The sequence below is a fragment of the Akebia trifoliata genome, chromosome 3, assembly GCF_017979445.1.
Source record: "Akebia trifoliata isolate Shusen 1 chromosome 3, ASM1797944v1, whole genome shotgun sequence".
NCBI classification, from domain to species: Eukaryota; Viridiplantae; Streptophyta; class Magnoliopsida; order Ranunculales; family Lardizabalaceae; genus Akebia; species Akebia trifoliata.
In genome coordinates, this window is record NC_141377.1 from 35628017 (window position 1) to 35653796 (window position 25780).

Genomic DNA, 25780 nt, shown 5'->3' on the forward strand with positions numbered 1-25780 from the left:
AAAATCATCCGAACCATTAGAAGAGATGGAGTTTGAAGATTAGAAAATGAAAAAGTGAGGTTCCATAGCCACACCAACTTTTACTAACGCCATATCCCAAGATGTTTTAATTCTTTGGAGTGGGATTAGCAAAAGTTAGTGTGGCAATAGAACCTCTATATTTTAATCCTCGAGGGTATTTTCGGCATTTCGAAGATTGGGAGGGTTATTCTATTCATAAACAAGTCTGTCGTTCTGCTTAAGTTTCACAAAACGAAATATATCTCCGAATCTCTACGAAAGTACGAATAGGGTTCGTTTAGAGTGACGAACAGCGAACCAGAGAGAGAGAGAGAGAGAGATCAGAAGGTTTTATGTATGCTGTTCTGGTCAATTTCACGAGTGTTTTATTTCGTCCTTGTTTGGTCCTTTAGCATTCTTTCCTTCCTTGAACGAAATTAGTTTCTCACGACATTGGAGGATGAAAATGGGCTCTCCTCGCCACAAGAATCAAACCCACACAATAATCCAAGAATCGAAAGACACTGACTTCAACAACCCAACTTACTTCGATGTTTACGGCCCCCAAGTACTCCCTACCCCCACTTCTCTCTCTCTCTCTCTCTCTCTCTCTCTCTCTCTCTCATTTATTTATTTATATATTTTTGTTTGATATTTGGATTTGACCCCACCCGATAATATCCATCCATCCAGGGAAAGGCAGATGTGGTTTTTAAAGCTCCAACAGCGGACTCAACATTAAATCTTCAAGTAGGTTTCAAATTTCTCAGAACTAATACTCAATTCCTATTATAAAAAAAAAAATTCTAAAAAAGGTAGAGTTTTTGTTGTGAAACAGGACATTCAAGAGCTTGTCACTTGGGTACTTGGTGAAGGTTTCATGCCATCTTGGGCTTTTATCAAAGTAAACAAAATTTATTTCTTTTTTATTTAAATATTCCTTCCTTTAGCTTCACTCTCTTGCTTCTCATATATGTAAAAAAAATTCTGAACAAAGAATTGATGCACACCAAAATTTCAGAGTCTACTCTATCGAATTCATTTAAAAAAAAAAAAAAAAAATTCTTTAAGGGTGCTGATGTGTTACATCCTCTATATATTATCAAGTTGTTAAACACAAGTTGAAACAGAGTGATTCCGGGAGGTTTTATACTACATTGCAGGATTTTCTCTATGTTGTTTTGTTTGTTTATTTTATTTATTTATTTAAACATGCAATAAACAATTGTGAGCCTTTTGTCAATAGTATTGCATGAACATGTAATGGTTTGCCGTACATAGTGTTTTCCAGGGGCGTAAACTAGCACTCACAAGACCTTGTGTGACAAAAAAATTTGTTCGAGGGTGTATTGATGTAGCCATAGTTATTTTATTTTGATCTTACCTTATGGTGGTTATGAAAAAAGATGTTAGATGTGTCAACTTATCTCCTTCAATTGGGTCATGGAGAATAGCTAAACCAACTAAACATATTGAAGACCTGTTCTTACAAGTTTTTATGAATGATATGTTAGCCAACAACTGTCTGTAGGAAATTTCATACTTAGATCCCACTCTAATTTATATGCTAATTTAAGTAGTTAGATGTCCTTTTTCTCGTTACTTCTTGATGAAAAGACTTACGTGGTGATTTGTTGCAGAAAATTCTTTATGGGTTGTTTCTATATGCACTGATTATATATTCTTATGAAATGCAGAACAAACCCCTTATACCGAAAGTGGTTCTGCTTTATGTACCGGGCCTTGATGCAGCATTATACATGGCACAAACTAAACTACTAGCTCGTCTTAAAAAAAGTTGTGGCAGTCCAAGGCCAGTTTTAGCTCTTAGGTTGGTAATGAAAGCTCAAGTAGTTTTTTTTTTTTCTGATATAATTGCTTGTTTGTATTTATTCTTCCTGACATTTTATCCGTTACTGTATTGAGTAGAACGGATATATCTGCTTTTAGTCGTGGGATATTCCACTTTTAGTGCATTTTATTTATGGTGGTTGGTGTGTTCTATGCTAGTTGTATATCAGATGGGATGCAGACAATAGATGCTCTCCTAACAAGCAAGCTGAAAAGAAAGCGAGAGGAGATTCAATCAGTTTTTAGGATGCCTGATCAAACATTGGAACCAGGTCCGTTATATATTTCGAAATCTTAATGACTCATTTCTAAAGAATGAGCTATCTTTCATGCATTTTGTCTTAAATTTCTAGTAGTTTATTCATTTTCACTGGTAGTACATAACTACATATGGTGGATGCCATGTGTGATTGTGTAATAATCTTTTATGATTCTTGAAAAGTTAAATGGTTGTGAATATTATATATATTGTAGTAAAAAGAAATTACCTCATCCACATACTCGTATCCCAAGAATGATCTCCCTCCCGATCCTTGCAAAAAGTCTCAAATTTGAGAAGGGTTCTTAGATCAAGACCTTCCGATGATCAAGTTAGTAAGAAAACAAGAAGGGCTGAATTAGAGCACGAGTTAAAAAGTCCTTTACCTGTGTGTTGAACCTGTTATTTATAGACTTCAGATGATGTGAAAACATTCATTTTCATCTTTTTAATTGGTGAAAAAATCATTCCTTCTTATGAATAGGAGCATGGGGAGAGTTGTATTATATTTTAATATTATTTCATTTATGTTGTAGAACCTGTAGTTTCTTTTCAGGTTTTTATGGTTGACTTTTAGCAGTTTCATTGTGCAGCTTGTAGTTCTAGTCCAGATAACCCATCATCTGAAGAACATATGAGGGACCTGCCCTTTTCTATTTCATATTACACACTTACAACAAAAGAGATGGAAGATAATGGATATTGTAACACTCAACCTGGTAGGAATCAAATTAGTGGATCCTCTCTGCTTGATTATTTTCTACCATTTAGTTAAATTATATTTAACTTTTCAAAGCAGATTTTGTCTCTACTGTCCCTGCTCCTGTAGGATCTTCTCCCTATGAAATGCTGGCACTTGATTGTGAGATGGTAAGGTTGCACTTGTTGATTTTGACTCCTAAAAGCTATTGATGTCCTACTTTATTTCAGATCAATTAAAAAAGAAAGAAAGAAACCTATTCATTGGTCAGGATATAGGTGGCTTTTGACATTTCTTCCATGGCCCTGGGGTCATTGAGTATTCAATATTCTCACATCTCAAAGATTCCATGTGGCATACTCTTTTGTGCTCACCAACTCCTTGAATTTTTTTGGCCAAAGACCAATTTAGGCTTTCCACGAAAACTTCTATGAGAAATGGAAAATTACTAATATGCTTTGGATAGACCTACATAAAGCACACATTTAAATTGTTTGAAATCTGTTGCTTATGCTGGTATATGTTGGCCTTTTGCTTTGTCAGTGTGTTACAGGCATTGGGTTGGAACTTACAAGGGCGACTCTTGTAGATGTTAAAGGGAAGGTATGTATTACTCATATAGTCATATTCTGTTTTTCCGCTTTGCAAAGAATTGGTTTCTTCCTTCAGATTTTTTTTTTCCAAATCATTTTCTTGACCTTGCTTTCTAATGTTGGTTTTATCAAAAGCTTAAACGGATTATCACTATTCACTACTAATTTGTTTGAGAGTCAATCTCATTTAAATCATTACGCATGTAGATATGTAGTTTGTGTGGGTAAGCTGCAATGATTTTTTCCTTAATATTTATGCTATTGAATTCAGAATTTAAGATCATGGAGATACCCCTCCACACACCCACCCAGCCCAATTTCTTAGTTCAGTTCAAATACAACTTCACACTAAAAACAGGCTGTCCAATCACTTGCACCCAAGTCACAACTGAGCTAGTGCTGATTGATTAGCCGGTAAATAACCCACAATAATAGCATGCAACATTCAAAAGAAATAATAAAAAAAATTAATGCAGCCTTCTACTCTACGATCTGCTCAAAGTGGGAAAAGCTTTCTACTAAAATAAACCAGGATTCAATACAATTTCAACATGGGTCATTATTCCATTGCCCCTTCTTTTCTGAGATTCTTGTCAATATGCATGTCTCATGGAGAGACTTAAAACATAACTTTCCTAATCCTAGCTCAACTAATAACCTATGTATCAAAGACCAGAAACGTGTTGGTGTGTATGCCACTGACACAAAGTGTCAGCCACAGTGGCATATGCAAACTCAATTTTCTGTTACATCAATACTGTTTAGTCCATGTGTTAGGAGAGATACCAAGAATACTGCAGTTCATGTTAAGTGTGCAATAGAGACTAAACCTTACTAAATAAGGCGATACATATAGATATATATCAACAATTGGAGACCCCTAGATGGAAAGATGATCACATTCTATAATTGTAGTCAGACTGGTCATGTGTCTGCTTTGTATCCAAGGACAGAGAGTATGCCTTGTGCAAGGACACAACGAAGAAGCTTATCCTGGGAAGTATGCTCATACAAGATATGGCAAAGGCATTCTCCTTTGCAATAGCTTGGTATCGTTTTCTATGGTTCTTTAATAGAAGATATTCAACGCCATTGTCGAGATAGGAGCTTAGTAACCCAAACTGCCTACTCAGGTGGGCCACCCTGCACTCAAACAGCAGTTTCACGCCAGAAATTCATGGTCTCAATTATTAAAACTACATTTTTTAATCATAATTTGCCAAAAACGTGGTGAAAAATCTTCTTTTATTTTATTGCAATTATTAATCTTGAACCCCTCAAATATTCTATAATACTATTGGGGCCCCAAATCTTTAAATGGATCACATGTCATCTGTTATTGTGTCCATGTAATATAAGACTTGTAACTATTAATCTTAAATCCCTCAAATATTTCTAGAATACTATTGAGGCCCCCAAATCTTTAAATGGGTCACATGTCATCCGTTATTGTGTAACGGATGTAACTAGTAATATAAAACATTGATGTTATTGTCTCAAACTTTTTCAAAATCTTTTTAGACCCACAAATCAATCCACTATCTTTTCCTTAGGTATTTCCTTAATCATTTTTAAATGTTTTTTTTTTTTGCCTTGCGACCTATTGAATTAAATTATAGGTTTACTAATTATGATCAATGAGCAATAAAAGAAATGGATGGATTAGATTGTCAAGGTGACTTGATATTGATATTAATCTCAACAAACTATAAAAACCAGCTTCAGGGATTTATATATATATATATAGACAGAAATTTTTCGATTGGATGCGCTCATGTTTTCGCTTCCACTTCACTCTCTGGTCACTAAGGAAAGGGTATGCAAAGTACTTATCCAAAATAAAAATAAAAATTAGGAGCATGCAAAGTGTGGTATCTTGAAACCTAGCTCATGCTCTAAAGCTTGAGGAAACAAGACAATACTAAAATCGTATCATGTGAGGACTCACAATAAGGATTATCAATGTAATGTAATCTATCTTTCTTGTTTGCATCTAATTTCACTGTTTCAAAAATACGTAGATAAACTCAAGTGTCAAATCATAATATGGGCGTGTCTGGTCTTCTACTAGGAAGACTAGTTGTACGATGTTGATGCTTTCCATGTAATCTATCTTCCTTGTTGGCATCTAATTTCACTGTTTCAAAAATACGTAGATCAACTCAAATGTCAAATCATCAAATGGGCATGTCTGATCTTCTTGGAAGACTAGTTGTATGATGTTGATGCTTTCCGTTTGTGGTAATGAAGTCCATATCTTGTATGGAGAGATGGTAATTCAATTATGCTTTATCCCAACAGTGTATTATACTGAATTCAAGGAAGTATGATGCACCAACTGAAGTATAAGGCATGAGGCAAACTTAAGACAATTGAGTCCAAAATTCAGGCCAAAATTTTTGTAGAGTCAGGTTCGGAAGCCAACATTAGGGAGTCAAAATTTGTCTTATATGAGTTAAAAGTTTTAGTTTGGGCTGATATTTTGTGAGGATGATCTCTATGGTGATGAGATCATCCTTAAATCAGCCCATTTTGAAACTTCTAACCCCATCAAAATTGGTTTACAAATTAACGGTAAAAATCGACAGTTCACAATTTTTCAACTTGTAAACCACTTTTGATGGGGTTAGAAGTTTTAGATTGGGTTGATTTTTTTTTTTTATATATAAATTATTATTATTTTTAAGGATGATCTCACCATAGAGATCACCCTCACAAAAATTAGCCCAATCCAAAAAAAATTGACCCATAGAAATTTTTTGGCTCCCAACGTTGGCTAGCAAACGAGATCCACATATATATAATGATACTTATGTAAATTAAATGTTATAACATAGACAACTTTATAATTATAAGGACTTTTAGATTATCATTTTTTTATAAGTATAAAGATTTTATAAATATCAAAAGAAGGAGAATACAAAGGAGGCCAAGAGAGCCCTCAAGATGGAAAGCAAAAATAGAGAAGATAAAAACAAGATCCAGCTAATTACATAAGCTATCCCATCTAAAAACAAAGACCTCAAAAGAAAATCTGGAGAACAGCAACCGTAAAAGCTCCATGTACACCGTATGCAAATTGTTCTCCTTGCTTTGGAACACCCTGTTGTTTCTTTCTTTCCAAAGATCCCAAGCTATGTCTGAATGAAGGATAGTTCAAATGTGTATTTTTCTATGAGAGAATACGTTGAAAGCTTAACCTTCTAATATCATAACAAAGTTTTCGGGAAAATCCAAATCATATGAAACAAAAACATGGAAGAAGATCAAATTTCTCGGGAGAAAGAACAATGAAGAAGAATGTGATCCATAGATTCGCCATCACTCTTACAAAGGGGACAAAAATTAAGAGTAATCCACCTACGAGAAATCAAATTAGCAAAAGTAAAAATCCTTCCTAAGGAGGCAAACCATACAAAGAAGAAAGTTTTAGAAGGGACAAGAGAAGACCAAATGAGAGGTTCCGAAAAAGTCTTCTCCCACCTTTGAAGAATGTCTTTGTAAAATGAGTGAACAGTGAATTTCCTATCCTTAGTCATGACCTATTCCTTCCTGGCTTGGTCATTCGCCCTGATTTGGACTTCATTCAAGATATTTAGAAGAGATGTTACCTTGGTTAACACCCAATTATAGAAATTTCTTCTAAAATTCAAATCCCAAGAATAAGTGATATCGTTATGGATCAAACAGTGCTTAATCGTGCAATTGTTTTTAAGAGAACAAGTGTACAATGATGGGTATTGAGTTGATAGAGCCGAATTACCGCACCACCTATCTTCTCAAAATTTCACTTTATCCCCTCAGCCTACTCTAAAACTGATCTCTCTCGCAAAATCGTCGACTACCTTGAGAATACCCTTTTAAACATTGCAATCGTAAGACTCTTTAGCTTCCCCGCTAAACCACCCGAACCTCTTTTCCCCATACTTAGCAGTAACAACTCTCTTCCACAAACTATACCTCTTGTGAGCCTAAGACCTCGAATCCCTAGGCCTCCATTTCTTTTGGGGGTGCAAATCAACTTCCAATTAACCAAATGATACTTCCTTCTTCTATTCTTATCATTCCACATAAAATTTTTCATAAGTCTTTTCATGCGGATCTATACCGATTTAGGCATATAGAAAATGGAAAGGAAGTAGATAGGAATGCTAGACAATGTGTTTTTGATCAATGCCATCTTACTCCCCTTAGAAAGATATCTCGCTTTCCACGTGTTCAACTTCTTTTCCATTCTATCAACAACCCCATCCCAAATGCTCTTACTGCAATTCGCCGCTCCTAAAGGGAGGCTCAAATAGGACTAGGGAAGATTATCACTAGAGCACCCCAAGATTGTTTCTAACAACGACAGATCATCAACAACCCCTACCCCAAAAATCTTACTTTTCTGCAAATGAATATGAAGGCCAGAGATTGCCTCAAGTAGCTTAGTAACAGATGCAAGATTCTCACTTTATCTTTGGAATGGTCCAAGAACACTACGGTGTCGTCAGCGAATTGGAGGTGGGAGGTTAATGGCCCATCATTCACCATAAACCTCGAAAGTTTACCTTGTATGTTGCACGACTAAGTCAAAAAGCACCAAATTGGTCTATGCCTCCCCTAAGGTATATAAGCAAGCTTTTCCATCACCTCTTTGAATAAAGCGAAAGCCTTTGAAGAAGATAAGGGGTGCTTCAAGGACTTGAGGCCCTTCTTGAGAGCCCCACCTTGAAGCTTATGCTTCCAATGCCTTAGAAAAAATGTTTGTTATAGTTTATTATGCATTTGTTTCATATTTATTACTCATTTTTTTATCGCTATATGTGAAAGTAATCGACTCTTTGATTTTTCCGTAGGTTGTATTAGACAAACTAGTAAAACCTTCCAATGCTATTGTTGACTACAATACCAGGTATGATCTTATTTAAGTTTGGATTAAGTTGGATGTGACATGTTGTTTTCCCAATAAATATGTGAATTGTATATTGATTATTCGAGGGCCAATGTAGCCTAAGACCTAAGTATGAAGCTTAGGTTCAGAAAAATATACACATGACCCAGAAAATGAATGTTACTTGGCATTTAGTTGATCTGGATTTTCTAAATCTGAAGGGCATCCCATAGGTTAGACACAACACAAAATTTGTATCACTTGAAGTGATTCCAACCATCCAGTGGAGGACCTTCATTTTGGACCATAAAAAAGTGGGGACGCAGTTGTCACACGTGAGGCCATGTGTTCATTGATATTGACTGTATAAACACCGATGGACCAAACATCTTCTAAAATCCTCTCTTGACAATTGCAAACCATCTGAATAATGGATTTTGTCGCATGGGTTTTGAAACTTTTCCTCTGACATCTTTCACATGCGTAAAAAAGGTTTTGAATGAATAACTAGGATCATCTGGACTGGGGAAAATCTTGGGCTGAAGACAATCCAAGGGGAAGGTCTACCATCCGAACAATCCTCATCGATTACAACAAGTCCATATGTACCAAATCCAAATAACTACCCGTGACTGTTCAAAAATTAAAATTGGCTATTGATCATACCAAGGTTTAAAATCTCTTCTCAAATATATATATATATATATATATATATATATATATATCCTATAAAAAAAATCTCTTCTCAAGGAAATGTTTTTGTTTGGAGAAAATCTGAGCTCGACTGAAACATCCTGAAAAGTTTCAAGAGACACCCAAACATTCAATGTTTTGGGAATGTTTCATTCCAGTCTTGGCCAAAACCGGAATGTCTGAAAATTCTGGAACGGTATGAAACCATGGATCCTACATTTAACAATTTATGAACATTGAATTTTTGACTGTGGCAACCCAAAGGACGAATTGGTGTTTGAATGGGCTAGTTTTGTGACTAGATCACACATGGATTTAAAACTTATATACAAGCCCTGTAAATTCAGAAAAATTTTTTGTTCTCAGTATATTGCTTTGGTTTCAGAGATTATCCTTAAATTTGTTATGCATAACATTACAGTGTTCTAATGTAGGATGCAAACATGCGAGTATTTGTTAGTTGCCATCTTATTACTCTCTTTACCCTTTTGTTTTGTTTAATTTTTTCGCTAAGTGGTTCTTCCCCTAACAGAAGGAAATATTATACCGTTTTTTATTTGGATACAAAAATCAAAGTTCCGATATTGTTTAAAATTATCTTCTTTCTGGATTGCACAGGTACAGTGGAATCACTTATGAGATGCTGAATGGTGTGACTACGACACTTAAAGATATTCAGGTCCGATTTGGTGTTTATTTCTTTTCCATTCTACACAAACTTGTGTAGCATTGCGTGGTTTTTATTTGCTTTACCAATTTCTTTTCGATCAAGTTCCATATTTTAATGTGGTTCTTGTTGACTTGTTGCTTATTTTTTTCATATTTAGGCGGAGTTTTTAGAGCTTGTTTTCAAAGAGACAATCCTAGTTGGGCACTCTTTGGAGAATGACTTACTAGCACTGAAGATCTCTCACACTTCAGTCATTGATACTGCGGTATTGTACAAGCACCCTCGTGGTGCACGTTACAAGACTGCTTTGCGAGTGCTTGCCAGAAGATTTCTTTCTCGGGATATTCAGGACACAGGAAATGGACATGACAGTATCGAAGATGCTAGAACAGCAATGGAACTGGCGCTATTAAAAATTAGACATGGTAAACAATCCATTTTCTTATGAAATCGAACATTCATATTATACGATTTTATTTCCGAATGTTCTATAAGCTAATGGAAGTTATATGGAAGATGGCTTTTTTGTTCTTCATATAATATGAATTATGTAAAATCAGGTGCTGCCATACAAGTCATTGCATATATTGACTTGAGAATTTGGGCATGCTCTGTAGAGTCTGTACTAGGGCTGTCAATGGATTGGACCAGACCTGAAGTCTGATCCATTCCAATATGATATCTTATCAGATTGGATCTGGATTGACCATATCCCGATCCGTTAAGGACCCTATCCGATAAAATGTTTGAAATTATATAATATACTTATTTAAATATGTAAAGTTTATTTAGATTTTGCATATCAAATCAAATTTGGTCTGATCTGGACCCAATCCATTATTATTTGACCAGGTTTGGATCTTGATATTGAGATCTGATATATACCCAATCCCATTAAGAGCCTGATCCAATACTTATTTATCATTGTACCAAATCAACACCAATCCATTGACAGCCCTAGTCTGTACCACAATCTGGTACTCTTGTGTGCATGTGACATATTCTACGTATAAAAGAAATAACTGAAAAGGTGGATATGGATTAAAGCCAGGTGGAAGAGCACATGCAATGCATTTGCTCCTCAAGTAAGTGTACTACACAAATGGTGCAAGTGTGGGGCACCATGTATACCATTTGCGTGGCCTTAAATGTAGGATAGATATCCTAGCAAGAATTTTTTTTCTTTGATCGATGACCATAATTTAGCGAGTGTATGTCTTAGATTTGGAACATTTTTCTGTTAACTATTCAAAACTATGCGATGGATCAGATGTTTTGCCATTCAATTAGCTTCGTAGGTTCTCACTGAAGGGTAAATGTCCCTTGCGATCTAGCAAATGCATACTGTAGATAACTTTTGAAAAGAATGAGAGGCTTATGGGATTGAGCAGATAGTTAAATTAACAGATGACATGATGAATTTAGACAGAACTGAATGAAGGACCATGAATCGTTCAGCTAACCCCAAAATTTTAGGAGAAGTCTTTGATAATGATGACAAGGCTTTTGGGATAGAAAGGTTGGGGAATTTATTAAAGGGATAATTCAACTTAAATAACTATATTACTCTTCCATTCGTCAATAGTCGTAAGAAATCAAATGTGGAAATTTGAATTATGTAAAAAACAATCCAAGTTTATATTTAAATAAAAGGGATGTCATTGTAAGTTCCTCAAAGCTAGCTTTAGAACTGATCTTTTTTTTTTTTTTTTTTTGCAAACTAGCTCACAGATTGGAAACTGTGAGCTTTTGTAATTTGTCAAGAAAAATTATTTACCTAAGAATAATCCCAATCAATTTTCAATAAGAGAGAAAATATAGGGAGGAATTTTATTCTTTACCCTTTAGAGTAACTTGGTTATTAGAATAATTTGAGTACATCAGGGGATTATTTTTATTTATTTTTTTGGGAAAAAGTAGCAAAAACAATGGTCGGTAATAAACAACCCCTTTGTTATAAACTTAAACTAATAGAGGCATTAAGTGAACTTTATATGTATCCGGCCGGAAACAAGAAAAATGATAAATATATACCTGTCCGGTTAATATTTGTTTCTTGATCCTAAATTAGTTCGAGTTTGTTTTCTTTGCTTCAGGACCTGATTTTGGCTCTCCTCCATCAGTCTTGCGGAAGAAGCTGGTTACAGTTTTGAGTGATTGTGGCAAAACATGCTCTTTTATTGATGAAATTTCTGTTGTGAAGCGTTATGCTGCTGGATCTTGCCATGCATTCCCTGTGTCTTCGGACGATGAAGCTCTTTCAAAGGCCAGAAAAGAGGTTGGCATTTGACTTGCCGTTTACTTGATAAATTTAATTTCTGTTGTCTGATAGCCGTCAGTTGTGGGTGTAGGTAAAAAATGAGAAGGTACACTTCATTTGGACCCAATTCTCAGAATTGAATTTGTATTACAAGAGACAAGCAGAGGACATAGAGAAGTTGAATGGGAAGGTTGCGGAGATGATTTCATTGCTTACATGTCATAAGAAGTCTACAGGAAAGAAAGGCATTCGATACAGTATGACTTCTGAATTAAAGGGTATCTTAACTCGCATGGATGCTAGGATCCAAAGCCTCTACTCTGACTTACCGAATAATGCTATGTTTATTGTTTGTACTGGCCATGGAGACACAGCAATTGTCCAAAGGTGTGTGCTTTTTTACTTGTTATTAATAAAACAATATTGATAATCTAATAACTAGTTTGAATTGAAATGCTCGAATGGTGAATACAAGGTCTTAATGGAAGAAAAATAAATGCACCTTCTAGCTGCATTGGATTTACAAATGGGTCATCCCTGAGGCCAGTGTAGTCAAGGCAGACACCTTGGTGCACCTCAAGGCGGGGTGGACCGAAGATGCCTTAATAATTTTGAGGTGGGGCAGTGTAAGTGAGTCATACTAAGGCACACGCCTTGATTGCGCCTCAGTCAAGGTGCAAAGCGCATGCCTCATCTAAAATTGAAGAAAATAAATGATTTTATTTTTATAGTCTTTACATAAAAGAAAGTTTTATTTGGAAAGTACATTTCTAACCATTAAAAATGTTTAATTTTACATTTTGTCATTTTTATTTGGCCCATAGTGTTGGATTACAGCTTAGTGGACTTAGGTCCACTAGGAATATAGGGCTGTCTAAGGTACAACCCGCCTCTTTAGGGCTGAGTTAGGGCTCAACCAAGCCCGGAACGGACCCACCCATTGACAACCCTAGATGTTGTTGTGCTGCAGTAGCAGCTATCATTGTTGCTGACCTGCTGATACTTCTCTATTTCTTGCTTGTCCTCTTTAATTTCTGTTCTTTTTCTTATATTTGAAGTATTGAATACTTTACGTTATTTATAACTCATATTTATACCTGTTATAATTATAATCGAAAAATATTTAAAACAATCTTTCACTATTAATTTTTTTGAATTTTATAATTTATGATTATATGATAATTTTATTGTGCCTTGCTCAGGCATGCACCTCAGGCACCAAGAGGCCCTTGAACCTTATGTGCGCATTTCACCCTTATTAACTACACTGCTCGAGCCTGTATCTTTTTGCACTGGTTGGGCGTCGATTAACTGCTTGTGTTCAGCTAGTTGATATTGTTAGTTGATGAAATGTGGGGGAAATGTTGTTTGCTAGTAAGAGTTTTCCTATCTCTCACTATCTGATCATTTTCCAAACATCAATCAATTTATCAATGTTAAAGTAGAAGCTAAATGCTTGCAATCCTCTTTATGATGGTTGTGAGTTTGGCTCTTCTGCTACATTCCCCATCGATGAAAGTTGATGAGATTAGAAAGGAATAAATGTAACACTAGATTATTGAGGGATGCCTTAAATATACGGGTTTAAAGTAAGACAAAAAAAAAAAAAAAATACAAGTAATATATTGTAAAAGAAAGATAAGATGTGACGAAATGATGATATTGACTTCTTGCCTTAGTCTAACTCACTCCCCAAGAGAAACATATTTGAATTACATTGCTTTCAAACCATTATCAATTACTTGTATAACTTTCATTCATGTTTAAATGATTTGTATCGTCTCATGTATTTGTCTAGATTAAGGAAGATGCTCACAGAACAGAAGGAGACCACGATGTGCCGCGAGAAACTTGTGAAGGTATTGGAAGAGCTCCAGGCCCAAGCTGAAGTAGCTCTATGTTTCGTTTGTGTCAAGAATTGATTACAAATTTTGACGAGAATTTATAATTTTTTTGTTTTTTATTTTCATTTTTGGCCCTATTTTGTTGAGGGGGTTATAGATGATGTAAACCATTGAATCGATGGAGGATAGAAATTCTATTGTATCAGTTGCCCAATGTTTATGTTAATGGTTGCATCATCTTTTCTTTCAGATTTAAGCTAACCAGTACATAAAGGGGATTTTTTTTATACAAAGTTTGTGCAAGAGCCATCGATACGGCAGACTATCCTGCCAACCCAGCCCTGAAAAACAAGGGCTAGGGTCTTGACCTTGAACCCATAAAGTAGGATTGCTTTTGTAATTCCCGAGCCCATAAAATACAAGTATAATTTAGTCTGTGCCTAGTTTGTATGAATTATTGTACCTTATGCCCCAAACCCATAAGTCCTTGTAGGGTTAACAACTTTAATTAGGCGTGGCTTAGCTTATATCAATATTTTTTTATGCTCTGCTCTTTTACTCTATTTCTATTTCTACTTGTAAGCTCTATATGGATATCATGTTAGATGCTCGACCACATGATAAATTATCCCTACATTTGTTGTGTTTAGTCCTTGTATTCTGTTGATATGATCGTAATGCACTATGCACCAAGCACCAAGGGATGACTTCGTGGGATCAATAGAGTGACAGCTACTTTTTGACTTTGTTTCTCCCTTTGGTGCACATTGATTTTCTCTCAATTAACTGTTGAATTAGCTCAAAATTTCCTAAATACCTCTACTTTCTTTGACATGTCATAAACACTAAATTTAGCTTGAGCTTCTTTTACATGGAAATCTAGAATGGCAAAAACATTTAATTAGGACTCACCCCACTTATAAAATAAAAATAAAATGAAGAACCTAATGGGTTGGTAGTTTCTCTCCGAGCCCATTCAGACCCAACCAGTAACAGATTGCAGTGTGGGTTCATTTTTTTTTCTCCGTGATGGGGTTCCGGGGAGGGGGGGGGGGGGGGGGGCAATAAGTTTGAATCTTTTATCAGATTATAAACGAGATCTCTTCCTCAGCTTGGGGATCAAACATCACAATGGTGGATAGAAGAGAAGTTAGTTACATATGAATGATAAAATACTTTTACAACTTTCATTCCCTGGTAGCTTAAAACTCACTTAGATTAGATATCAATGGAACACCTGATCTCAGCTTAAAACTCATCATCTCCAAGTCGATGCAACAATCAAGTTCTTGTCCTCCCAGCCAAAATGAAGTGCACCACACTCCTCCTTCACCTTATACCTGTCACAATACTGTTTCAAAAGCTGCCTAATCGTCTTGTTTACGTGCTCACTCAACGGGCATGACTTAAAACCAGCCATCATCATTCTTGCCCTCCATTTCCCAGCCACTTCATACCTTTCAAACCTGTCCTCACCCTCACATGCTACAATATTGACGATGTCACGTGCAAGGCACTGCCTCTCAACATTCATCCTATCTAGGCTTTCCCTCGGTAAAGTCACATCGAGTGATTCGAACACTGCTGAGTAATAGTTATAGGCCTCCACGAACCGAGGGAAGAACGGGGCAGTATTAGTATTCACGTCTTGTTCAACCACTGTCACCAGCTTTGGTTCTAGGCTCTTAACCATGCGGAGGAGACGGTCTCTTTGGTTCACTGTTGAGACGCTCTCATCAGGCATGTGGTGAAGCTGAAAAGCAAAATTGACAACAAGTGCTTCATTAGATCGGCAATCAAGCATCGCTGGGGTTACATCCTCGGTCTTTATCGCTATAGCCCTGAAGTCAAATAACACCCCTACCGACTCAGCAAACTTCTCAAGTCGATGCCCAATAACCTTCAAACCACCTACCGTACGTTGCACGGACTCCGGGTCATCCACCCCAGTAACCCTCATGAAGGGTCGCTTACCTGGCCGAGTTGCAAGATCTTGAATCAGTGTCATGTACTGGCTTCCTTGGTTAATGTCGAAATCAATAATATGGATTCTATCTTCGTCTTTCGATGCCTCTAAAATTGCTCCATTAGCTGCCATGAACCCAAACTTGAAACATGGGCATATCTCGAAGAGGATTTGCATGGCGGAGAGACGATCAGAAGTCGGAGGCTCCTTGCATTTCAGAACCTTGTAAAGGCCCCAGACCCGATGCCGCCATGCGAGCCGCAAGGCCTTCCACCATGTAGGCTGCAATCCTTTGAGGAGGATCTCCTTGGATCGAAACCATCTGCCGAAGCTTGGTTATAGTGACTGATGCCTCGTCCATGTTGCCTTCTGAGATTGTGGCAGCACATTCCAAAAGCAATTGCTTAGGTGTTAGGTTTTGTGACGAGTGTGGGCTGGAGACAGGAAGTAGTACGGCTGAATCTTTATTGCTGCTGATGCTGCTGAGGTTTGAGTCTGAGGATGAGGATTCCTTTGGTGAGTTCGGAAGTATTAGATTCTTGATGGAATCGGCCCATTCACAGTCTATATCCATGCTTTGGTTCGCGCCTAACACATCATCATCATCATCATTGTTATCGCTCAGAAGCTCCCTCTCAAGCTCTTGAAGCTTTAACCTGATATCATCTTCATCGCAGTCTATTATCCCATGATCCGAGCTCAGCCCATCCAAGTAATCTGTCACAGAATGGGAAGTGACAGAACCCGAGCTAGCCATTAAATGGTAGGAAGTGGCACGATGAGGATTCAACATATTTCCCGGAATGCCAGAGTTCGGTTGGCAGATATACTGGATTGAATCAGAGAAGTATTGGTGGTCAAAATTCTCACGTTGAGTGGATAAAGATGAGCTGTCACTGTGGCTTTTAAGTGTGTAAAGTTCAGGATCACCATATGTGTTGGTAGATGAATCTGCTAACCTAACTAAAGACATGGTATCCTTCTATTCCTCTCTCACAGTTGTGGGGAAAAATATGGTTGTAATGTAATAATCTGAATTGCGATATCACTGCATGTTATAACTTTTTACCACGTTTTGCTGTAAAAGCTAAAAAAATACCCGAAAGGTATCACTCTATCTTCTCATATTGTAGAAACACTCAGCAAGCCTGCAGCAATGCCTACACACAGTAAGAAACCATTCAAACCTCTGTGATATCTGAATTGAGAAAAAGAAGATGACACATATAACTGAAATTTCTATTTATACATAGCAGTACAAACCGAAATATGCTGATGTTAATTGAAACAGTCTGAAACAAACATGATTTCAGAACAAAGTTAATTTTTATGTTCTGGTTCTCAAAATACCAATGTTTTGGTTGACATAAACTGAAATGGAATGAAATTTTAAACCATGGTAAGATACTTATAACCTGTTATTGTTTCACAAATACTATAAAGCCAACACAGAGACAACCACTATCCAAGAATATTGTTTCAACATAAATATTGTTTCAACATAATTAAATTGTTTAGTGTTACATGTAACCTGCTTTGAGCCAAGTCAGATTTTCTTATATGAGTATGGTTGATTTATTTCTTTACATAAGTCAAAAATATATAACATAAAAAACATAGCGTTTGCACAATTCTATTCCTAACGGGATATGAACAACCTCCATGGAAATATTAGTCATTTAGCCCCCTTTCATCTTCCTTCTTCTTCAAATTTTCTTTATCTCAAATCTCATTATTCTTCCAATCAAAATGGCTGTGACACATCTGACAATTGGCCATTTTTTTTCAACATTTCTCATTCTTTGAATAACACATTTGATCCTCCACACACACGGATGAACTATTGGAATAACTCATTGGGTTTTCACTATGACCAAACATAAGGTCATAATTAAGGTGGATGACAAACTTATTGGAACTTAAGTGAGAAAAAGCTCCATTAAACAACCTTTGGAATCAGTCTTCAAGTAGGCACAATATGTTGACAAACCATTTACCCCAAAAGACCGATCTGATGGGGAAGGTGCAACTATGAATATAAGAGGGTCACGGGTTGAACTAGGGCACGATACGTGAGCAAGTGACACTCAGGAGCGGAGGTGGATAACACAACACTCAACACTCCCCCTTTCCCATAAGGGTGGAAAATTCTGTCGAGGAGACTCGAACCCGTGTTCTATACGAACCTAGTGCTCTGATACCATGTTGACAAACCAATTACCCCAAAAGACCGATCTCATGGGGAAGGCGCAACTGTGAATATAAGAGGGCCAGGGATCGAATTGGGGTACGATATGTGAGCACGGACACCCGGAAGCGGAGGAGGATAACTATCCTTATTTTTTTTTATTTTGAGAAGAATGAAGTTTATGAGAGGAAATGAAAGATTATGGATGATCATTCTATTTTTTACAAAAATAATAACATATCTCACTGTTAAGTAGGTCCCCTTCACCTCGTTTTTTTCTATATAATTCTACATTTACGAAAAAAAAAAAAGCAAAATATGTTGACAAAAACAATTTTCAATAAGAAATTATATTATTGAGACCACAATACATATCGGTTTCAGTAGGCAAAATGAGACAAGGTCTAACAGATGTATAGAGATAGATAAGAACTCGTGCGCCTAAGACGAACATACTGTTTCTTTGACATATAATTTCTTTATCACGAGAAATGCAGAGAGATGTTGCCTCCACTTAGACACTTCTTATGAAAAACCATGTAAAGCAGTTTGCAAGAGATTTTGGACATTTGGCCATTCATGTCTGCTTCATGATTTTCTACATTTTTTGCATAGTTGATTACTCTTTAGCTTTCATCTCTTTTAGAAGAAACGGCGGTCAACCATATACACAAACATTGAATTTGGGCATTTAACCTGAGAATCACCTACTTGAATCACTCATTTTGAATCCGGAGTCTATCTATGATTAAATTTTCCCACCGACCGCATATATTATTTTTAACCAAGTACAACAAATTAAAAAAAAAAAAAAAAGAGAGAGAGAAATCAGAATGAAACATGTAGTAAGTAATTTGTAGAGTATCATCCGATTTTAACACATGTAGAAAGAATTCCTCCAAACGGCAATTTAATCAAACAACTGAACAAAAAAAAAGTACAGATTTATAGACCTAAAAGATGAAGCAAAACCTCTTTTTTCTATCAACTATGAAGCTTTCTTGCTATCATGCAATAGATCAGGGATATACAAAAGATTTTTGAGGTGTAAACCAATTTCTACAAACAGAAATCAAGGACATACCAACAATTTTACAAGAACTTCTGAAATTACATCAAAACTACCAATCATAATCAGAATACAGAGATACATCTTCACAAATAACAGATCAATGGAAAACTATATATATATATATATATATATATATATAATGATTTAGTGCACAAAACTTTTATAAAAAAAAAAATTAAAAAAAAATGAAACAAACCAATCAACAAAAAAAGCAGAGTTAAAGTAATATAGATCACCTGAGGCAGACATGAAGGTGAAGCACTATAGATCATATCAGCACAAATATCCTAAAAATTTAGAGGTACCCAGATGGAGAAAACCCTTAGATATAGCTTTGAAATAAGAGAATGTTTGGGTCTTGAGTCTTGACCATAGAGTTGTAGAACACAAACCAGAAAGTAAAAACAAGTAGACAATCTTATGGCATCTTTTTGCATTAAAAAATTACAGAAAGTAAGGTTTGTTTGGTAGAAAAGCAACAAAGAAAGAAACAGAGGTGCAGAAGAAGGTGAAGACTATTGAGAGATTTTATGTCAAAGTTCTATTAATAATGATTTGTTTACAAGGGTAAAGTATATTCTTGTGATTATGTTTCCTATTTAGTTATGGAAATATTCTTTCAAGGAAGTTTAATACTTACAGTATAATTACAAATTACAATAAAATCCAGAATCTTTCCAAGAGCATAATTGAGGATCCAATATCTCTTTTTCTGATTTGGCCACGTATCATCATATGGTGAAGTGGTGAGATTCTCTAGAAGGAAGGAACACATCAAAGATGAAGAAAATCAGAAGAATCCAAATCTTATAAAATTCAAAACAAGAAGAAAAAAAAAATTCTCCTTGGAGGGTCCTACATATACCAAATTCAAGAAGTTGAACACATAAATTTTTTTAAAAAAACCCATATGTAGAAGTAAACATTGAGAATTTCAAACCTCATGGATTCTGAGAAAAGATTGAGAAACTTACTCAAAACCCATTCAAAGAAGCTTCTTTTGTCTGTGCTTCTTCTCCATCTCTCTCTATTTTTCTTCTCTCCTCTAATGTTTTTTTTTTTCCCTGGTTTTTGATAGGCTGACTTTCACTTCTTTATGTTTCTGTTGGCTGCATGCTTATACCCACTTGTCTGACGTTTTAGGCAGGACATTACATCATGTTGAACAGATTTGGATTAATATATGATGCTGCAAACCACTACAAAAGTTAGTGGTGTACCTTCACGGCTTCACCCATCAATCAATCAGGGCCGTTAATTTTTTCTTCTAGCTCAGTGAGACCAATTAGCCAAGTCTGATTGGTGGTAGATCATACTTTTCTTACTTGAAGATCTACATTATGCATGCCAGACAATAAGAATGTAAGATGTATTGTATCAAGGTGTGTGAGGTACACTGTATCATTGACAATGTAAAAAATGAGAAGAGATCGATTTATTATATATTTATCAATTAATATTCTTTAGGGTTCATGTATTAATAATCCAAGAATTCTTAATAAATTGTTTCTACATGGTATCAAAACTTAAGTTCCACTGAGAGTATGATCTTTTGTACCCTTTTTCAATGAGGGTGCTACCACTTTCACTAGACTTAAATCTATTTTTTCCTCTTTTACTATTGGTTTAGTTTTCTTCCATAAAAAATATATCTCCTTCCATATTTCTACAAGTCACCCAAGTTCAGACATACATGTTTTAGATTTTTTTTTTCCCCTAGCTAAAATCTCTATAATGAGAGTTCTTTCATTTAAACCACACGATCCTACTTTGTATGCTCCTAAAAGAGATTGTAGCAAAACTAGTCTTATAAGCCATTGCTTCCTGACTTTAAAATTAAATAAAATAACATGATGCGATAGTGATGAAATTCACAAATAAGGGCAATCTGATAGCATATCATTGAATGAGATCAAGAGAAATAATTAAAAAAAAATCAATTATATATTTTTTCTTCAAAGGACCATGCAATTGCAAGAAGGTGTTGGATAATAATATGCATCGTATTAAGGTGCATGAGATACACTCAATCATAGTCGATGCATCTCATCACAAATGCAAGGTTGTGAGGAGATTGATATATTTAGAATATATCAACTCATAATTTTTATATTAGGAATGATTGGTAAGAAATATATTTAAACCTAAATAGTATGAGTGATATTGATTAAGATTTTTCGATTAGACTTATCTTTTATATCTTGGTTGACGTAATCGTTATAAATACATTACTAGGGTTCATGTAAGGATCATCTAAGAATTCTAAATAAATTATTTCTAAAATGCACTTGGCAGGCCGAAACTAATAGAAAAGTGAAATTCAATGTGATTATGCAATATCGATAACTTATACCAATTTCAGGTCCACTAATGCCAATAGATTGATTTCAAAACTTTTTTTTTAATATAGTTGATTTTTAAGAATTTAAATATTTTTTGTAGATATGTGGACTTCAAAACCTTTAGGGGTTTGAGCTCATCTATTTAGGTTTTGGAGTCGCCACCATTTAATTAAGATGTGAATAGGCATCATAAAATTGTTTTCAAATACTTTTAGGCTTGTAGTGACTCTCATATCCAAATGAATAGGTAAAGATCTACCTAGAGTTCTAGGTAAGGGAGTTTGGTTGAGATCCAAAGATGGTTACTAATATGATTGTAAATGAAACTTTTAAAAATTATGTTTTGAATTTTTGAAGATAAAGGGAGTCAGAGAAAGAGAGAGTTAAGGAAAGTTTACAATAACTTATTTCTAGAAAATGGGCCAACTAAGATGATGATTAAGCCCCTACTAAAAGTAGGTTGCTAGATTTTTTTGTGAGCCAAAGATTTTGGTGGGAATCTACTTGGATTCTATCATTTTGAGTCTTTAGACTTTAGTAAAAGATTATATACTCTCTTGGGAGTAATTTTTTATTGGTTTAGTCTTTAGAATGTGTCTATGGATTGGACACCACCATTGGAAAGACTAAGGGCTTTCATGCATGATTTGTATCCCTTTTGGAATTATTTTTTTATTGGTTTAAAGAGTTTGGTGAGAATCTAAAAAGATAATCACTTTTGACTATTGGCCCTTTTGTAAAGTAAAATATGGTGTGTGTGGAGATGTGTATGCATGAGATGGACTTAACAATACAAGATTACCTCCTAAAAGTGTTTACTCTCTAGCTTTATTGCCATAAAAATAAAAAATAAAAAAATAATAAAAAACTATTATTCTAAAAAAATTAGAGTGTAAGAAAAGTGAAAAAAACGAAACATCTACAATATAAATTTAAATTGCATAAGTAAATAAATTAAAGACAACTTATTTTATTGCTCTCAAGGAACTTGTTGAGGGAGATAACCTTTACAAGGAATTACTCTCTACCCCCAAAGCCTCTAATTAGGAATTAAGAGATCTAATTACTAAAAACATAAGAAAAACTTGAAAGGAAATAATACTAAAAGTAATGATTGGGGAAATGAAAATAAAGGGAATTAGAAAGGGAGGGTTGTGGTAGAACTTCTCCTACCTTGTTCTTCTTTTTCTTTAACATCTTAGGATGGGAGAGACAAAATACTTAACACCTTTCTTGTCTATCAATCGAACTCCCTTATTTAGAACTCTAGGTAGACCTTTACCTATCCTTTAGATATGAGAATCATTACAAGCTAAGGAAAATGAATTTCAAAATAATTTTATGGTGCCCATTCACACCTTAATTGAGTGGTGGTGACTTCAAAATCGAAGTAGATGAGCTCAAACCTTCACAAGGTTTCAAAGTCCACTTATCTACATTTTTCATTTATATAAATGAGATTTTATGATTAAGCTCCTATTATTTCAATTTATAATAAAAAAATATTATTTATTATTCATCAAATACATTAAAATATTGATCATTTGCATAAAATAAGATTTTGCAATTAAACATATGCTAATTCATTTTATAACAAAAATTAATTGTGATTTAAAATTTATCAAATCCGTTTAAATCATTTTGGAAGACTTGTTTGACTAAGTTCAATCTCTATTGATGCTCATGCTTTTTAATCTCATTTTCTCACCTCGTCCCGTAATAATGGTGATCGAGATGATTTTGAGAAGCCAAACCTCTAAGAACATGAAATTTCTTGCTTTTAATTTATTAATGATAAAGAAGGATAAGAGAGAGAGAGAGAGAGAGAGAGAGAGAGAGAGAGAGATTTAATTATCGATTTGTATTCGATTTTCTCTCTCTCTCTTGATTGTGTATTTGTATTCAATTTCCTCTTTTTATCTCAGATCATGCATTATTTTTGTACATCTCATGGCACCAATCCATTGCAAAGAAACACAATTTGATGATTTATTTAGAGAATTCAGCAACCTCTATGGTGGATACAACAACAACAACAACAACATTCCAAACAACCCTCTTTATTGATTTTTGTTGAAGATGAATTGAATTTGTAGATCATTACATGAATCTAATAAGATTTTTATAGAGAATTACATCAACAAAAAATATGAAAAATATACTAGATTAGAAAATTTTCAAGTAACTAATTAATTAAAATTTCTTAGTTAGAAAATCTTAAATATTCTCAAAGATTATGAGATACTTATTTAATAATTGTTGAGGGGGTAACCAAGAATGAAAAAAAAAAAAAATTGTAGGGACAATAGTGACTGATTTCTTTATTTGCCGTTAAAACCTATTTCAATAATCCATAGAATTTGAAAACTCTTGTGGAGGACAAGTGCCCCCACTCTAAATCCACCCATGTTCGAGATTGAGATGATTTGTCCAAGTGATCGATCTCAATCTCTTCGAGATTTAAAATCATAGGATGCCAAGAAAAGGTGACAAGTTTTTTTTTAAATCGTGATGATGGTTAAGCTCAATACTCCATAACTACATTGGATACTTACTCCATAAATTATTTTAGGAAACTTATATTTTCTTCAGAGCGAATCCTCAGTGCTCCACCTTCTAGATCCTCTAATCTAAGAAAACAATCATTTCTTTTATAGGTGTGTATCAATTTTCAACTCATCTAGGTCTTTTGAAAGACAAATATACCCTTCAATTTATGTGGCAAGGAAGTAAGGATAGTTGTACCTATTGGGAATAAAATAATTTAAAATTATACAATAAAGTCAATTCGCAAAAGCTGGTCCAGTAGGAGTGAATTTAGATGCGTTAGGTATCACCCAACCCCATCCAAAGACCACTCCACCAACGAATTTCCTTAAATCAGCATAAAACAAAAGTTTGGTTATCCATCCTTATGATATGGTAAAATTTTGTCGGACGTGTAGCGTCCTCTGTCAATAGTAAATCATTGCAAAGTTTTGCTTTAAAGATTGGGGCCAAAGTTTGGTCCACAACATCACTGCAAAATACTCGTGATTGCAAAACTTTACCAAATAGACCTTGTTTAAAATGTTATAATTATAATTTTTTTTTTTTGAGAATTTATTTATAAACATTAAACAGTGCTTAATCAAAATACCATAAAATGGACCAACATAGAAAGATAGAGAAAAATTCATGATTTAATAATGACAAAAATATATATATATTTTTTTAATATATATACATATACACTAGAAGGTGGAATGTGCAAAACCTACATATATCTAAAGGGCCTATTTGCAATTTAAAAATTAATTAAAGAGTATTTTTTAAGATTATGTGGATATTTTTATAATTTTGAAACAAATCAAAATAAGATTACAATTTTCTAGGGATTTGACCAAAATAACCTTGATTATATTAAGTATGAATGTTAAGATGGGTACATTTTTGGAATCCAATTTTTTGTGTAAAACTACTTTTACTCTACCTTCTCTCATTATAATAGTAAAGATAAAATAGACCCGTTAATAAGAAAAATGTTGAATGACACAAATAATACGTGAAAATTATCAATCAAAAATCAAAATTTTAAAATATTAAATGTAAATTATGCCCGGATTGTTCCCGTGACCACTTTTAGCAAATATTTATTTTTTAACCAATTCGTCATCTTCAACTCATTCTTTAACATAATTTTTCAAAATCCTTTATTTTCTTCTAAAATAATAATAATAATAATAATCTACAACCTTGCCACATGAGTTGGAGATGAGGATATAAATTTTTATGCTAATGGTTGAAGACAAAGGATTTTGCTTAAATCTTTAGTTTTTGACAATAAGTAGAACTACATGAAAATTGAAAAATTCGACAGGCCAAGGCCCACTAATTTTAGAAATCAAATTTCAATGATCAAGGGTCGTAAAAAATTTATATATTTCCCAGATTTGACAGCTTAAAGCCGTTGAATTTCTCCCATCCTCCATTAATTTGATGATTTTGATTTGTCGATTTTTTTTTTTTTTTTGACAATTTAGACCGTCGAATTGTATGAAATTTGATGGTCTTGGGCCATCGAATATGGGCTTTTTAACATTGTGTAGAAGATCATGAAGACATTTTGATTATTTATATTAGTTTCTAATGAAATATCAAAATCGTCAAAGATAATATCATTAGTTGAAAACCCAGGGATATCTCTAATTTTCACCAAAATCAAGAAAGGTCTCTTAAAATTACAATTTGTATTGATCCAAAAGCTTCGGGTTATGCCGACCCTAAACAACTATAAGTTAATCATAAAAGTGTTTTTTTTTTTTTTTTGTGGCAATATCCAATAGATTGATCACCTAACATCTTTCATCAAGTCAGAGGGATATATAACAATATCATTATCAGAAGGTCAACTTGATTGTTGTGAATTATAAATGTGGTCAATAATGGGATAAGGCAAGCAGTTTGTTTATTTATACATATACTTT

At 34.6% G+C, this 25780-nt stretch overlaps 1 protein-coding gene and 1 pseudogene across 4 annotated transcripts; one reads left to right on the top strand and one right to left on the bottom strand.

Moving 5' to 3' along the window:
- Positions 1-244: 244 nt before the first annotated feature.
- Positions 245-13995, top strand: LOC147406615 (Polynucleotidyl transferase, ribonuclease H-like superfamily protein). Of its 3 annotated transcripts, XM_086434749.1 has the most exons (15): positions 245-568; positions 694-750; positions 839-904; positions 1698-1831; positions 2011-2123; positions 2704-2829; positions 2907-2980; positions 3354-3413; positions 8245-8300; positions 9591-9651; positions 9800-10067; positions 11739-11920; positions 11994-12289; positions 13701-13739; positions 13842-13995. In XM_086434749.1, exons 1-15 carry the CDS (start codon positions 461-463, stop codon positions 13918-13920), a joined length of 1719 nt encoding a protein of 572 aa, XP_086290875.1. In that variant the 5' UTR covers positions 245-460; the 3' UTR covers positions 13921-13995. The 3 variants fall into 3 exon arrangements, with proteins under 3 accessions (XP_086290875.1, XP_086290873.1, XP_086290874.1); XM_086434747.1 differs by having other exon boundaries at positions 246-568; positions 13701-13995; XM_086434748.1 differs by having other exon boundaries at positions 247-568; positions 2910-2980; positions 13701-13995.
- LOC147406616 (scarecrow-like protein 1 pseudogene) lies at positions 13872-20075 on the bottom strand (annotated as a pseudogene). Its single transcript, XR_015176504.1, has 2 exons — positions 19947-20075; positions 13872-16860 (listed from the first exon to the last, which is right to left on the bottom strand). The product of XR_015176504.1 is annotated as a scarecrow-like protein 1 pseudogene (transcript).
- Between the last annotated feature and the right edge of the window lie 5705 nt (positions 20076-25780).